General features: G+C 38.9%; 1 protein-coding gene across 4 annotated transcripts in view; it reads right to left on the reverse strand.

The window, feature by feature from the left end:
- Positions 1 to 17,917, reverse strand: part of LOC108134775 (dnaJ homolog subfamily C member 16) — a 412,650-nt gene that overhangs the window by 79,598 nt on the left and 315,135 nt on the right. For all 4 annotated transcript variants that reach the window (XM_041708562.1, XM_041708563.1, XM_041708564.1 and 1 more), the window contains one exon: positions 11,467 to 11,849. In XM_041708562.1, the coding sequence (XP_041564496.1) occupies positions 11,467 to 11,849 (383 nt within the window). The remainder of the gene's footprint in view (positions 1 to 11,466; positions 11,850 to 17,917) is intronic.

Consider the following 17,917-nt stretch of genomic DNA (forward strand, 5'->3'; position numbering starts at 1 on the left):
CCTATTTGGAATAGACTGACTCTTTTTTTCATTTCTTTAATCCTTCCATTTGGCAAGGGTTGCTGTGTGCCTGTATCTTCTTCTTCTTTTTCCTACTTACATTTCTTTTGCACACTTTAATGCTGATTTAATCGATTTGATTAACTTTTTCTTGCAAAAAGGTTAGCACAAACTTAATCTCCGGTTTAATCCTCATCGCCAGTGTAAAGACCACGATCTCCCACTGAATGAAATCACTTTATATTAACTGATAATTATATTCTTTATTGACCATCCGCTCTGGTCGGTGACTCTGGAACTAATAATAAGGCGTTGCCAACGGATTGGCAAAGTACCAGCCAAACCTACTGTGGAGATAGGGAGAGAATATTACTCTTCTCCTTAGCGCCGCTCTCTGCTGGTACAGATCGCCACAGTGAGGTAAGTGACATATACTGAAAATGTATTCATTTATATACCAAGAAATAAGGTTCTGCAGTGTAGGCGATCCCACGCTAAATCAATGTAAACAATCCACATAAGGAGTAGGCGATGCCGCTCTTCAATAACATAAACAATTATTATATACAATCAACATCCCAAACTCGCTCTCAATCTTATGTCCAATCAATATCCCAATTATATGTAAGCAAAGGGCAGCAAAAGTAAGATTTTTGTCACAAGAAATCAGTCACTAATTCTTCGCTAATTTATTCTCCTTAAACCGTTGTTGAACCGTCGGCGCAATCAGGCGTGTATTTATTATGCTCCGGGAAAAAGTATTCAATAAAATCATACAAGTGCAGTGCAGTTTAAAAAATCTACTATGACGCGAAAAGACGCTTTCTGCGATGAAATCGCAAATGTATATATTGATTGATCAATTAAATTATACAAAACTAAACACTTAAAACTCACGTACAAGCTCTCAGTACAAAGAAAAAACTCTTACTTCTCTTTTAAAGCAATCAAAAATAATGCAATCAAGCGCGGTCAATTACCTCCAATTTGACCGAGTTCTTAAACGTAGCGAGCAAGAGAGCGCGTCCTTGCTCTCCCTCGCTACAATCGATATCTCTGTAGTCAAAGACCGCTGAATGTGCTCCAATGCTGGTACGCTCATCAGCAGTAACTGGCTTCGCAATTTCTTAAGCAACGTCAACTGTAACAATAACAACAACTGACACTGTACCGACTGCGCGAATAACGACATAATCAGTAATTTTGTCAACAAAAGCTAGCAGCGTTAATATTAATAAGTCTGACGCTGCGCTGCCCGAAAAACAGAACAAAACCAATGAATATTTTAAGCCGGCTGTGCAGACTGGTATGTATCGGTATATCCAAATCAGAATGAACCTGAGCCCCCTAAATTCTCAACGCAAAATAACCCGAGGTAATGGTAGTCGTCTCTGACGTACAGGCGGCCGAATCTACTGAAATCGAGAAAAGGAAGCTAAAGTCTCTGCATATTTGTATTCGAGAAAAAAGTTTCAATGTTTTTGTCAACAATCTTATCGAGCTTATTGGAAAGGATAACTTCCACATATTACCCCTTGTAAAGGGCAACATTCAAGAAACAAAAATAAATAATTCAAATAAAGTCTCAAGATACTTACAGAGTTTATTGAAATATCTTACTGAGAATAAAAACAACTTTTACACGTATCAGCTAAAAAATAGCAAGGGCCTACAAGTTGTACTTAAGGGCATAGAGTCCGACATAACGTCTGCAGAGACAGTCTTCAATATCATCCACAGGGATAGAAAGCCGCAGCCATTTTTAAGGTAGAGCTCGCACCAGAAAATAAGCCCCTAAAGAAATAAGAAGTGCACCCTATATACAATCTTCAGTTCCTGCTGCAACGCAGAAACGCAATGGCCCGATACAAAGTGCGAACTGCTAAGAATACTGTAAACTGCGCCCGGTGTGTGCAGTTTGTGGAGAGCTTCATGACTCCGCTCACTGCCCAGCGAGGAAAGATAACTGCAACTCAAAAAAGTCGGAAACTGCGGTGGCAATCACAATGCTAACTACATAGGTTGCCCAGCATAGCTGAAAAGTCGCATTCATCAGAGAAGTCCTACTGCCCGCAGCCAAAATACACAGGTGACAGCTTCCAGATCAAACCCTGAAGTCTTCTTCTCGACTGCAGCCAGATCCTCACGAATACCCATAATGTGGCTACCCCTGTCTCAAAAAGTTTTTTTTGCAATCAGCAATCAAGAACCGAACACGGCTCAGCCGCATTAATCGCCGGAGCAGCCAAAAAGCAATTATGAAGCTATGATATGCAAACTGCAACAAAGCAAGATTTGATGCGAAACCAAATCCAAATAATGACTTCCTTACGGATATCTACGTGGAACGCTAAAGGCGTATCAGAGCATAAACTTGAGTTAGCTCAATTCCTACTAGATAATCATATCGACGCTGCTGCTTTCACCTTACTAACAAATACAAATTTCAACTACGAGGCTATTTATTTATTTTTTATTCGCCAATGGATAAATCCTTATCTGGCTATCAGCTAATTTAACTTAAAAAATAAATATTAATTAAAAAGAATTCCCTAAGGAATTGCCTAAGTACATCCTTCTTAGATCCCCAGAACAATCGAATACTTAGTGGCAAAGATTTAAAAAGTCTTAAAGTTCTTAAGATTGGCTCATTCCGCGCATAGTTAGTCCTCGCAGCACTTTCAAAAATGGGCTGACGGTACGGAGACTCCTGGCTGGGACATTGAATTTAGTTGAGCTTAATATGAATGGACTTTCTTTATTACCAGTTATAACATCGTTGATAAAGAGCAAGCTCGCTGTCGAACGCCGATCTAGTAGACTGCAGGTATGCAGTAGGCAACATTGGTAAGCTGGCAAAGGTTCCGAAAAATTTAACGGCTGAAGTGCAAATTTTAGGTATTTTTTCTGCAGCCTCTCAATTTTATTGATATGAACAACACCTGAAAGGTTCCAAATAAAGGAAACATATTCAACTCTTGAACGCACAAATGCTGAGAACACTGTCAGTCGTGAGTATGGGTCCTTTAAAAGTATAGTGTTTCTTCTGAAAAATCCGAAGAAGGCATAGAGTATGCCTTCGGCAGAATATGGTTTATATGGTTAATAAACAAAACTTTACCGTCGAAGAAAACCCCAAGCTCCATTATCTCAGTAAGTGCAGAGAGTAAGTGGTTATTAATAACATATGTAGAAAGAATATTTAAGATACAACTCAAAGGCTTGTATGCAATGTTTCGAGAAAAGCTAAATTCGAGGTCGTCGAACGACCGGGCATGAACCCGTACTGATTAGGGTCAATCTAAGTATGTATCAGGAAGGATAATTTTTTAACTACAATTCTCTCGAACAGCTTTGCAATATTGTTTATTTTAGCAATAGGCCTGTAATTAGAAACCTCAGACTTGCTTCCGCCTGTATGAACCGGTAGAATTTTGGCAATTATCCATCTAGAAATAAATTTACCCTGAGATAGCGAAGAAGAGAAAATCATCTTAAGGGGTTGAAGAAGACTATGATAACATTTTTTAGGAAAAAATCAATGTCCGGCTTAATGGAGTCGTCAAAATGAGAAATAGCTTCGGAAAGGTCCTCATCATTTATTTCAAGGGAACCAATATTACAAATTTCTGGAATATTATTTAGAATTTGCTGGTCATAAGATTTCTTGTATTAATAAAACGCCAGAACACATTTGCTAGCTATTTTCAATGTCGGAAATGTATTGATTATATAGAAAATTATTAAGAAACTCAAATTCCCGCTAATGTTGTCTATATCTATCACCATCCACTGGATTACCCAATCTAATGAACCTTTTGTAGAACTTGTATCTTAGATTTTTTTTATTTCTGGAGACCTTTAGTATACCAAGGAAGCCTATAGGAACCCCGTACCTTGGTTGAAAAAGTGCTGTCAAGAGTATTTTTTAAAGCGACAAGAAAGTTATTGTAGTTGGTCTCTATGCAAGCATTTAATAGCAAGAAATCCCAATCCATAAACGTGAGGCAATCACTTACGGCAACCAAGCTGGCATGATCAAAATTATACATAGGAATTAAGTTAACAACTGGTAAGAAATTATAAAATTCAATATTAAAGCATAAGGGCTTATGATGAACATCATAAATAGAAATAATAAATTCAGCAAGGCTTACCGAGGAATAATCAATAGAATGATGAATATTAAATCTAGAAGCCTATGAAAATCAATAAAAATATAATATTTCTGGGGGAGGCCCATACTATAACAATCATCAATGACAATAATTTCATGTGGCTGGTGTACATTGCCAGGCCCCATAGTATGGGATTGCGGATCACATGACCATACAACACATCCCAAATTAAAATCTCCTGTCACAACGAGACCAACAGAGTCATCTAAGCTGGCATGTAAGCTGGCAATGTTATTCATATGCGCCTGATAAAGCGTAAAATTACTTCCAGGGGGAATATAAGAAGCAACTATTACAGTCTTCCTAGACAATCCAGGTACCTCGACAGCCAACTGGTCCAGAAGAGAGTCCTCGTTGAAAGTACAGCTATGCAGCAGGAGAAGGTTCGGCGACAACCACGATGACGCCTCCACCTCTCTCGCACTTCATTCTGCTGAAGTCTCTATCCTTGCGATAGATATGGAATAAGTTAGTATCGAAGAACTAATTGGAGTTGATGTTGGGGTTTAGCCAGGTTTCAAGCAACAGTATTATGCCATAATCGCTGTTGTAAGTGCTCATGAAGATGGACTGAGTTTTGGTTCTCGTTCCAGATATGTTTTGAAAATAAATTTTAAGGCAATTACTTCCAATTCTTTTGTCCGATGAATTCTTTGAAACCGTTGCCATAGCTTCATAAAGGAAGTCATGAAGTGGTATAGTAAAATCCACAGGCTGCCTTTGCCTCGCAAGTTCAAAAAGCCATTAAGAGCCATGCGCAATATTTCACTTAAGCTTTACAGCAAGAAGAAGCATATGTCCACATAGAGCAATTGTGAACATCTAGTAGAAAACTCTCACTAAGAAGAGCTCACCCAACTCTAAGCTCACCGAAAGAAACTGTACCTACTAAAAATCCCACAGGCGGCTGGGCGCGCAGCGGTGCAGACAGAGCCAGCACGTTTGCAAACCACCTAAAAAATGTCTTCCAACCAAATCCTGCCCTTAGTGCGTTCACATTGCCGACCCTTACATCATCAAAAATCGGCTGAATCCGAAAAATTCCCCGGGCTGCGACCTCATTATCTCCAAAACCCCCGTCTGCACTATCACAAAGCTTTTTAGTGCCATATCAAAACCTGACCACTTTCCAGTAAAATGAAAAAAGTAAATTATAATAATGATAGCAAGGCCGGGAAAAGACCATATAATCCCAACGTCGTACAGACCTACAAGCCTGCTTCCATGCTTATCTAAACTCTTTGAAAAATGCATAATGACTCAGATAATCACATACCTAAGAATCCAGGAGAGAATCCCATCGTATCAATTTTGGTTTCGTGAAAAGCTCGGGACAATTGAGCAGGTCAATCGGATAACATCAGAATTTCGGAGAGTACTGTACTGCCATATTTTTAGAATTCTCTCAAGTATTTGATAGAGTTTGCTAGAAGGTCTTATGTACAAGATCAAGACAATGCTTCCCTACAACACCCACAAGCCATTGCAGTCTTACCCCTACGAAAGAAAATTTGCTCGGTGGTACAAAACTGGTATAACTGACGATTTCACTATTGGAGCTGGAGTTCCTCAAGGTAGCGTTCTTGGGCCAACATATGTCCTCTACACAGCAGACATCCCGACAAGCACATGACTAACAACATCTACGTTTGCTGATGATACAGCAGTTATAAGCCGCTCAAAATGCCTGTACATCTGGCTGATGTTGAAATATGGCGAAAAATCAGATTGGCGAACTAAAGTAAAAGAACAAAAACGCAAGCACGTTACGTTCACCTTAAACAGGCAAAACTGACCGCCGCTCACGTTGAACAACACCCGACTCCCGCAAGCAAACAAAGTGACGTATCTAGGAGTATACTTGTGCGCCGGCACATTGAAGCCAATAGTACACATTTATAGCTAAAAGCCAGCAGCCTTCATTGGCTTATCAACGCTCGGTCTCCCCTTAGCCTTGAATACAAAGCCCTGCAATAAAACTCGGTACTTGAACCAATATGGACGTACGGCTCCACGTTATGAGGGAATGCCAGCAATAGCAATATTTAAATAGTCCAGCGAGCTCAATCAAAGATCTTGAGAACAATAACCGGGGAACCGTGGAACTTAACATTCTTCTAGTCAAAGAAGTGATCGCAGAACATAAAGAAAAGTACTTTACCAAGCTACCTTTGCACCCTAACCACCTAGCGAGAGGGCTAACAAGGTTGTGCAGCCGTCGCAACGACTTAGCCCCCCAGCGGCCAACTTGAGAGACGCAGTCTAAGTATACTGTTAGTTAAATTTAAGTGTTAGTATTCGTAAACTTATTATAGTAATCAATAAAAGCAAAGTTAAAAAAAAAAATTAAATAAAAAAATTATTTGATTGTTCCAACTTTATGCAATTATTTTTCTTTACGATTGTTCCCATGGGAGCTTATATCATATAGTAGTCGATTCTAATTAAATTTAAATCGTAGTTCTGAAATACTAAAAGAATACTATACTTCGAAGAACGTTCTAATCTAACCACTCCTAGACAAACAGATATATGTCTCCTCAATCTCGAATTAACCGACCCACAATTCTTGACAACTGCGTAAATTGATTTGGTAATTGGCATTGATATAACCCCTAAAATCTTCCTGGAGTGCATTCGAACATCTCTCTCAAATAATCTTCTCGCTGGTTCCTCAAAGGAGACCCCCACCACATCAACGTTTGCTCATTTTCCACGTGTGTAGTGAATGATTTCAAAAACCTTTGCAATCTCCTACAAAAATTGTGGGAAGTGGAAGAGATTTCGGTACCCAGGCCAACTGCTCGTTCAGACCAGTTCTGCGAAAAACTATTTATTGGTACCATCCAACGATTACCCGATGGTCGCTTTATGGTTCGTCTCCCTTTTAAATCAGGGTCAGTTAAGAACTATTGCTATGTCTCAGTAATATCGGATGCAAAATTCTATTGCTAAAAAAGAGTCACTCAAATCACAACATAATAATGTCTTAAATGAATAGAAACTCCACTATATGAAATTATCAAAAAAAAAAACAGCTATATCTCATACTACTTGCCACATCATGGAGTAGTAAAACTCACAAGTACGTTTACAAAGCTAAGAGTTGTTTTCGATCCATCCCGTTGCACATCTTCAGGCCTATTATCTTAACGATGTTCTATACAAGGGCTTTACTCTATAGACCGACTTACTTGGAATCCTATTGGCGTTTATACAAGAATGTGTTAAACGGGGAACATGAGAAAATGTATCTCAAAATTCTTGTTCATTCGACGATAGGGCTTTCCTGAAGGCAGTTCCGCCATGAAAGATTTCGAACACCGTTACTTTCAGCGTTAACTGCGCCTATTTAGCAATCAGAACCCTGCAACAATTGGCCAAAGACTGATATGATTATATATACTTTCCGGCGCTCATACACTCGATGGTGCCATGAAAGCCCAGACAGAATTCGATCAGCACTCAGCCGGATTTTTACTTAGAAAGAATACAGCAAATCACGACGTCTATATTCGATGACAATTTTGGCAAAGTCTCTGATTATACGGATTGTATACATACAATCAGATCCGCATCGTCGATTACTCGGCCCGTCGTTAAACTCATTGTCGTTCCAACTAATCCCAACTCATTCTCGTCAATCACCCTCTCATAATGTCTTTCTTTTCTTATTAGATGGGTCAGGGCTCATTCAATCCCATTTGCCACTGGACAAAAACGAAAACCATAAGTTTACCTTGCCTTCAGCTTTGCGGCTCTTTATGGGGGCGAAGTTAGTCAAACACGCGCTCGAAGAAACTCCTCTTGAGAAACTGAGTCTTGGCTAGAAACACCGCCTGACACATGGAAAACATACGTCGCAACTCGCACAGCAAGTATTCACTCCGAAAGTCCCAATTCGAGTTGGAGCCATGTCCAGTCGATGGACAATCCAGCAGATCTGGGAAATCGAGGATGCTCAACTAATAAATTAAGAGAATTCACACTATGGTGGAATGGGACACAATGGTTATCTTTACCAAAGGAGGTCTGGCCAAACTCGCCTTAACATGAATGGGGCCGCGGGAGTTCCGTTAGTGCGAATTACTTCCAGGACGACGTAGTTTTTTTATTTTGATGCTTTTTTTATTATTATTATATTTGACTTAATTAACAAACTGAGTGTTGTGTGATATTTTAAACTTTAATGAGTTTACAAAGTGGAGTGTTTCTCTATGGACTGCTTAGTTTGAGATTTCGGCATCGAGTGACTTTATTAGTTTCTCGTTTCTGATCTGTTACCCTCACGCATACATTAGCGATTTCTGTCTCTGTTGTCAGAACCGACGTCCACACCGTGTGTTTCTCTCTTCCTGCTCTTCTGGTTTGTTTCTGATTCTTACATGAATGTTTTCCCCCAGAGTCCCGTACTCAATCGATTGATGGAGACCTGTGTTGAAAGTTCACCTCATTTGATCATAGCAGCACAAAAAACGCATTACCCAGATGAATACAACAGACTATTCAATAAAAAATGTATTTCATCAAAAAGCTCACTCAGCCCTTCAAACCCTTTCATTGATAACGATGGCGAAACACGTGGCAACTCATATCTCTCGTACAACGAAAGCCACCCAGTGCTTTTACCTTCAAACTCTAGACTCTGCGCTCTATTTATCAATTTTGTTCACCAAATCCTTCTTCATGCAGAAAACCGACTCATGCTACACTGTATATAAAGGAATTTTATATTCCAAAGTAAGCATTCGAAGATGTGCGACTTGCACCCGTTTAAATCAGAGAACTTCCAATGAGATCATGGTCGGCCTCCCGTCTGATCGATTCACTTTCACACCCGTATTTACAGTAACTGTGTAGGACCTGTTGACTTTAAAACGTCAGCGATTCGCATAAGCAACACTATTTAAGGATATGTAGCTGTTTTTGTATGCTTCTCAATCAAAGCGGTTCATTTGGAACCGGTTTCGGAACTGACCACAAAGTCTTTTCTGGAGACCTTGGAGCAATTTGTAAGTCGCAGGGGAGTTCCCAATAAAATGAATGGATGGATTAAAGGGTTTCCTTGGCGCCAGCCGTGAGCTCACAAATGCTTGGGAAGCCTTTCTCAAAACGACTAGCGGTCACATAACGGAGATCTATAGCAACCGGTCCTTTGAATAGCAGTTCATTCCTCCTCACACCCCACATATTTGCGGTCTTTAAGAAGCTGCAGAAGCTACTCAATGACGGAAGTGAGCGTTTTAGGTTTTATTTAGTAAAGCCGAAACACCTTTAAGTAAATTTGATGTCAAAAATGTGACACGCTGCGGAAAGCCAATTGTCAAAAATGCCGACAAAATAATGGCTAATAATGGAGCTAAACCTTGCTAAAAAAACAGTTTGGAACCATTTAACAAAGGCTAGATACATAAAAAAGCTTGATGTATGGGTGCCACGTGAGCTATCAAAAAAATCGTTTGAACCTAATTTCGATCTGCGAATCGCTGCTGAATTGCAACAAAACCGTCCCGTTTTTGAAGCGGATGGTGACTGGTGATGAAAAGTGTATCACTTACGACAACGTGAGGTCGAAATGGGTCGAAGAAGGATGAGCCGGCCCAGGCGGTGCCTAAGCCAGGATTGAGTTATCTACTATGAGCTGCTCCCCTATGGCCAAACACTTAATTCGGTTTTGTACTGCTCAGAAGCCAATAGGAACGGAATTGTTTTCCATCAGGACAACGCTAGACCACTCACGTCAATAGCGACTCGCCAGAAGCTCCGAGAGCTTGGATGGGAGGTTCTTTTGCATCCACCATATAGCTCGTACATCGCACCAAGTTACTACCACCTCTTCCTTTTGATAGTCTAAAATTAGCTACAAGAGATGATTGCGAAAAGCAACTGTCTAAGTATTTTGCAAATAAGGACGAAGGCTTTTATGAGAGGGGTATCATGAAATTACCATGAAAAGGGCAATCGATTGTAGAAAAAAGTGGTGCTCTTTTGAAATAAATCGATTAATTCTAACCATAAAAAAAGCTTTGAATTTTATGTACAAATAATTGATTACTTTTTACTACCTGCCATAGGAAGACAACTTTTGGGAAAGTTTTATGCAGATAGCTTTAAAACTGAGAGACAAGTGTGCTTAGCGGACAAATAGTCGGACAGACGGACTGACAGACGGACATATGTGTTTTCTTGCACAATTTCTTTATTTTTCCCGCTTATATTAACGTTTAAAAGCTTGAAATTTTTAAATCAGGGGTGCCTAAACATTGCTTATGACAGAGCAAACAACAATTCTAATAAAACAGGAGTACATTGGTGCGAGAGTTTTTTTTCGTTTCAAGTTTTTCACTTAAAAAATTCTGTAATTCTGTAAGTAATTAAATTACTTATAAAATAATTTATAATAAAATTTTTTAAATGCCTCTCCAAATTTAATTATTTTGTCCCATTTATTATTGTATGACAAATAACAAATGCTGATTACATAAACATCTGGAAAAAAGAAACTCATCGCTGCGATGTTGATCAATCTTTTAGCAACGAAGACAAGAAGTGATTTCTGGCATTGCAAAGTTTTGGGCTTGGGCACACCTACTTAAAATTCCAAAAAATATTTCTTATACATTATTTTAAATATTTGGCTTCGAGCTCAGCAGTTTTTTAGTTTGTAATACCCTTTTAAAACTGATCTATGGTTAAACCGAGCAATTGACCTTTGTCTTATCATATCCAGTAGTATTTATTTATGAGCGTTATATTTTTATTTTTATCTCCAACGAACCGTTTTAGTTTTTAAAACAAAAAAAAGGCAGTCGACGCGCAACCAAGGCATTATGATGTTAATATTTTGGGTTTCCTTGGTTTTTTAGCTAGCATTAAATTAGCGGGAGTATTTCGGTTCGCTTTGTCGGCAACTACAATAAATGAGCAAAATTACACTTTGTTTATTGATTGGTGGTGTACTATCGAAAAGTATTTTGATACCGAAACCTGGCCAGTGTTTTTGATCGGTTTTGTCAACTTTACTCATTAATTGCATATCGGAATCTTATGTCCGTCTTGCCCGCACCTACGTAAAACCGGGTAGTATGAGAAAAAAATTCTCCAATGAATGATCCTAACGGTGCAATGTCACAAGCCATTATAGAGAGTGTATAGCCTTTCAACATGTTGTTTCTGAAATGCCTTTTATGACACAAATTTAAACATAAAAGCAAACGAGTCTACATGTTAATATTCTAGCCGAATTAACGTTATATAAAATTTATTAAGATTTTGTAGCTTTAATTACCTTAGCTCCACGAACCGACTCTGGATGCTTTGCATGGTACATGCAAAAGTATTTTCGATGACCATTTAATGCCAGCACAGTACCAACACAGTTTCTTGGATTGACTTGCAGATTTCGATTTGTACACAAAGATAAACGAATGATTTCGGCAAACCACGGCAATCCTTTTTCAATTGCCATGTGGCCAAACAGCAGTGTCTTGGATTTTCTGTATGGCCAAACAGCCTTGTGAAAATATGGAATAAGTTTAGTCCTACTTTGAAAATCGGTAATGAGCAGTAATGTTCTACATCCTGGTTTTAATAGGCGCACCATTCCGTTATATTTTTCAGCTCTTAGTTCGTATAGCTTTAGTTCCGGGATGAGATTATTATTGTGATGGTCTGAAATTACATTAAAAAATTAATTAATATTTACATAATTTTTATTTGAGCTATTTACAATCACTGTGATAATTATTCCCAGCTTCTTATTTAATTTATTTATCTATTATCTCGTTCTCAAGACCTTAAGATTTTAAGCCTGATAAATAATATATTTACTTCATAATTTTCAATAAAGAGAATATATTATTATTCTACGAAAAGTAATTTTTGTACAGCATGAACGGATGTGTTTTTAATAGCTCCGTAGAAAATCAAGTTTTTACCTAGTATTTGAGGTCGGAAAATTTAAATCTCCAGTGTACAATTGGAACAATCTCCTGTTCTCACTGTGCGCATTTAAACTATTTAAAACAATTAAAAATCCCAAACATCGAACCCTGCCTTTGTTTTGTATTTGTTTTTGTGCATCGAACCCGGTATCTGGTCTTGTGTGCAAATCGAACCTCGATTAAGTGCCTTGCTTTCAGCACCTTGTGCACCTCTACATAATCACTTGCGTCTGCGCAGCAACAACAACAAATGCAACAGGATCAGCAACGAGCGTATGTCTGATGCGTCTTCACCTCAGCTGCTAGAGATGCTCAACTTGCGTATCGAAGAGCAAACTTTAAAAATCTCTGGCCTTGTCTAAGTCCTCGGTGGCCTTATGACTCGTTTGAGGTGGAGGTCTGCGAACTGAAAACTTTGAAACAAAAAATGGGGCAGATAGAAGCCAAACTTTTATCTCAGCAAATGGCAACTCAGGCCTGTGAATTACAGCCGCTCACAAATTTCTTCTGATAGTCATTATAAAAATGGAAAACTTCCACGAAAAAATCATTCTATTACGTTGCATCGGGAACTTACCGGCGCACTGCTAAACAACAACTTAGCTTGCAGCTGTTGGGGTTTGATTTCCAAGCTGCTCTCTATATTGATGAGCAGCTTTTAAAAGAGAAAATATATTATAAAAAGAGGCCATGAAGCTTAAATAGCTAGGAATTTTGTCAGCAGTCTTCACTCCCTTGAGGCCTTGTGCAAGTCCGCTGTGGTGATAATATGATTTATCGAATCGAGCGCATGGATGAGCTTTCAGCGCTCTCTCATGATCTGGGCGTACAAGCACAAACCGCTCTTCCCCTATCTTCATCATCTACATCGCCTACAACTTCTGTTGCTTTATATGGATCGCATGCTTTCTTATCTAAAATGTTATTTTTATATTTATCCGTATTTTTATTGACCTTAGTTTTAAACATTGTTAATTGTTAAAAGTTTGCAACTTTCTCTTTGTCTTTGTCTTTGTCTCTTGAAGTCTCTATTCTTACTAAAGCGCGCTTCCCAGTAGGTCCTCAATATGTTCGACCAGACTGAAATAGATAGTTCCATAGCTGCGAGTTTAATTAGAATCCTAGTTAAGCACAAAAAGGGTATTAAGGTCGTCCAATGAAGAAAATTGATGAATTTAAATACTTGTTTGCTCAGTTTAACGTTGATGTTATTTTCGTGTCTAAAACTTGAATCTTGTCCGATTTTAATGATCTGTCTATTGCATGTGATGGTGTCGCTATTTATGTAAGCAAAATAATTTAATTGTACCGTTAATTGATTGGAAGTCCATAAATATGTCTCCCAATATCAAGCATCAATTGCATATTTTTAACAGCAACATTGATTACCTGTATAAAAAAAGTGTGTTAATAAGACAAAAAACTAACCATCCAATCCATCCATCGGCCTTTCTTTCAAACAGAACTCAACGCGTTCTCTTCAATAATCAACTTTCCTGGTCGTAAATGTTTTTTCTGGTGTCCCCCAAGGAAGTCATCTGGGGCCACTACTTTTAGTTCTTTTTATTAATGATCTTCCAAAAGTAGTGTCATTTGCCTTTACTCTAATGTATGCGGACGACGTAAAAATTTGCCTATCATTCTCTGACCAAATGTAATACCTTCGCCTACAGTCGGACATTGATCAATTACAATTATGGTGTTCCAACAATTTGTTGCTTCTTAAACCACTAAATGCAAATGTATGTCCTTTTACCGGACTACAGCCCACATACACTCTTACCATCTTGGAAACACTACTTTAGAACGTATTACGCAAGTAACTGATCTAGGTTCCTCTTTGATAGCAAGTTATGTTTCAAAAGCAATATTTCTGTCACTATTGGTAAAGCTAAGGGTGTTTTAGCCTTCATAAAACGTTGGGCCAAGGAGTTTGATGACCCGTATACAACAAAGACTCTTTACATTTCCACTATTCGCCCTATTTTGGAATACTGCGCATGTGTATTGAGCCCTCAATATATTGATCAACAAAAATTAATCGAGTCAGTCCAAAAGCAGTTTATATTATTTGCTCTTCGACAGATGAATTTGAATTTGGAATTTGGTGTTAATTGATCAAAAGTCTTTAAAACATCGTAGAATGTGCAGCGGAGTAATTTTTTTGCAAAAGCTTCTTGACAATTTGTGGAACCATGAGCCCTTTCGGGTGTTTTGTTCAAATGATAATGCAGTATATCCTGTAATATCTTTGGAAAATTCTATTGATCAATTATCATCAAACATTTATGCTTTTCTCGAATCTTGTAATATTTAGTTATTTAAAACCGATTTAAAAAAAAAACAGTACACTCGGGCGCGTGATAATGTACGGCAGATCATTAGATCTGCAAAGTATGACTTTTATGGGTCCAAAAAAACAACACTTGGTAAAGTGTTTTCAGTCAATCAGTTTTCCCAACCCATAGTGGACGTCAATGATCTGAACAGGAAGTTTGTCCAATTCGATGTACCTGAAGCTACATGCAACAAGTACTTGAATGCCTTACCAGACTGTGATAATAGATTTAGTTTTATGTGAGTAAGATAATGTGATGTCCTTCAAAGTTTACTTAAGCTGAAGTCAAACGCTGAAGGCCTATGACATCAGTCAAAAATTTATTAAATTGTTGTTACCTTTTCTCCTTTCCCATATTACACACATTATGAATATAGCAATAACCACATCCACCTTTCCTTCCGTATGAAATTACGCGAAAATTATCCCTATACCGAAAAGTGTAACTGAGTTCAGACCTACATATATCCATACTTCCTTTTTTGTCGAAATTTTTTTAAAATATTCTGGCGGTACAGATACAACCTTCTATAGGCACCAACTCCATCCTTAATGATAAGCAATCTGGTTTCAAAAAAAGAGGAGTTGTATCAGTGCTAATACTGATGTTGTTGAGGACATTCAAACAAGGCTAGATACTAATGGGATTTAGTTTTTGACACTACTCGATCACAGCAAGGCTTTCGACATCGTCAACCATAGTATTCTATGTCAAGTTAACGATTGTATTAGTATGTCTTATACCTGTCTTCTTAAAATTAATAACTGGGCCATTGAAAAAGGACTATGTCTAAACACAAAAAAAAAACAAATGTTTTGATATTTACAAAAAACCATATGACACTACGCAACTCCCTAATTTATTAATTGGCAATAGCCCAATAGCCCACAACTTTCAACTTCTCAGTCGTTCTTGCCAACTCAACTACGAAAGCTAGTGACCAAAACAATTCTAGTTTCCACCCTGTTTTACGGTGTTAAAATTTTTGGCCATTGTGACACTCAAGATATGCAAAAAATGTATGTTGTTTGTAATTCACTTGTTCGTTATGTGTTTAATCTCCGTAGTACTGACCGCACTTCCCATCTAATTTACAATATTCTTGACCTTAGCCTTATTCAGTGGATTGACTTTTACTTGTTTCAGAAACCGCTTCCAGCTCATTCGCAAAGAAAACAAAACTTTATCATCCCTAGACATAAAACCTTGTGCTCGAGGAAGCAATTCTTTATTAATGCCGTTCGCCTATTAAACAATATTCCTCACGTTCTCAAAATTTATGATAAATATTCTTGAAAACATTAATTTATGATTTACTTGCGTAAAAACATTGAAGCTATGATGATTTGCAGCTCAATTATTCTATAGTTCCTATGGCAGCTATGTGATATCGTTTTCCGCGGTTAATAAAATTAAAAGCGTAATTCTAAACTGCCAAATTATTAATAGGTCAAAAAGAATTTAAAAAAAAAATTAAAAAAAAAGCTACACCTAAAAAAAAATATTTTTTATTGTTTGTTTGTTGTTTGTTGTCTGGCAAAGGAGTTTCATGAGATAATCACTACGATAGCGTTGACCGACCAATCAAACTTGGAGGTAAAAGAGCTATTGCGAACTCGTGTGGGGTTAGTTGGCCCGCGAGCAGTAATGCCATTGCTGGTTATGCCTACTATGTTGGATCGTGTTATATTAGGTATGGATTTCTTGGCCGCAATGGGGACACGGAAACAGTGCGGAGGGGCGACGCTTTGGTTCTTCGGCGTAAGACTACCGAAAGCGGATGAGTGAACCCGTTCCGAATAGTTATCCTGCAATGCAGAATGTGATCGATACACAAGTGGTTAAATTACTTCGGGAAGTCGCCGTCGAACCATAGTATTGGTCAAAAAGAAGAATGGCGTATGTACGTTGATTATCAACAATTGAACGCTCACTCATGCCATATAGAGACTGTTCCAATAAAAGGTGATGCCTTTCGGACTTCACTCAGTCAGTGCGACATTTCAACGCCAACTTGACCGACGTCTTTCGCAGATTTCGTATGGCAAATTTGAAGATGAATTCAAAGAAGTGCGTGTTATTTAGGCGGTAACTTGTTTATCCAGGCCACGAGTTAAGCCACGAAGGAGTCCAAATAGATCCATTGAAAGTATCGACTATCACCAATCTAAAAGCGCATACCAACGTTAAGGAACTTCGACAAAGGCTGGGTATGGCGTCGATACCGCCGACTCGCCCCAAATTCCGCAACCTTGGTACAACCAATGACTAGAAAAATAAATCTGAGTCTAACCACTGATCCAGTGTTGGGCTGTCCCGAGTTTGACAAGAAGTTCGTGTTACAAACGAACGCTAACGATGAGTTTGGGAGTGGTCCTTTCACAAGACAACGAATGTCAAGGGAACGTCATCGCTTCCGCCAGTCGCCGACTAACTGCCACTGAAGTTAATTACACAACGACAGAGAAGGAATGTCTGGCTGAATATGGAATATGGGCTGCTCAAAAAATGCGATGTGATTTGAAGAGCTTTCGGCTCGCAGTAATCACCGACCATCTAGTGCTGAAATGGTTGAATTCAATCGAAAGCCCGGTGGGTAGCGCGGTGGGCTTTGGAGTTACAACAATCTCAGTTTGACGTACGCTACCGCCGAAGAAATTTAAACGTAGTGACCGATGTCTTTTTCCGGCTGCCAATACCTGGATTACACGATGAAGAATGGACAGCTATACCGGAATTTGGGAAACAGAGTCGACGACGAGGATTACTTCCCGTGGAAGCTGCGTGTTTCAAGTCCGAGTAGAATTCGGGCTCTCCAAGAATGTCACGAAGCTCCTTCGGCAGGGCATCTGGGAGTTCGGAAGTCAACCACTCAGCTGGCTCAACGATACTTTTGGCCAGGTATGTTTAGGGACGCGAAACGCTACGTACAGCATGGCTACGTACAGCATGCCCCGACCAAGGCGACAGGTAAGATGTTAACTCGTGTAAGAAACTTTAATATATTGTCTGCGGACTATGTGGTCTCTTTACCACGGTCGAGGCAAGGAAATACCATACTCTTCGTGTTTTTCGATGCTTTTTTTAAATGGGTTGAGCTAATGCCGCAACGGAAAGCTACCGCTGCTTAAATCCAGAAGGCCTCTGCGAACGCGTGCTAGGTCGTGTCGGTATCCCCCGAAAGTTCGTGTGTGATAACGGTACCCAATTTACTAGCCGAGCTCTAAGGGAATTCTTCGCCACACTTGGCAAAATCCAGAATACGGATCTAAATTGCCCGCAAGAAAACCCTACCTAGAGGTCAAACCGCACCATAAAGACAATGATGGTCATCTTTTGGAAGGTGATCAAAATTCCTGGGATCAGTGTTTGCCAGAGATAGCGCTCGCCAACAATTCTAGTGTAATAGACTCCACAGGATACAGCCCTGCTCTCCTTACCCAAGAAAGAGCGCTCC

This window comes from Drosophila elegans, unplaced genomic scaffold, assembly GCF_018152505.1.
Source record: "Drosophila elegans isolate 14027-0461.03 unplaced genomic scaffold, ASM1815250v1 contig_271, whole genome shotgun sequence".
In the NCBI taxonomy this organism is placed as follows: Eukaryota; Metazoa; Arthropoda; class Insecta; order Diptera; family Drosophilidae; genus Drosophila; species Drosophila elegans.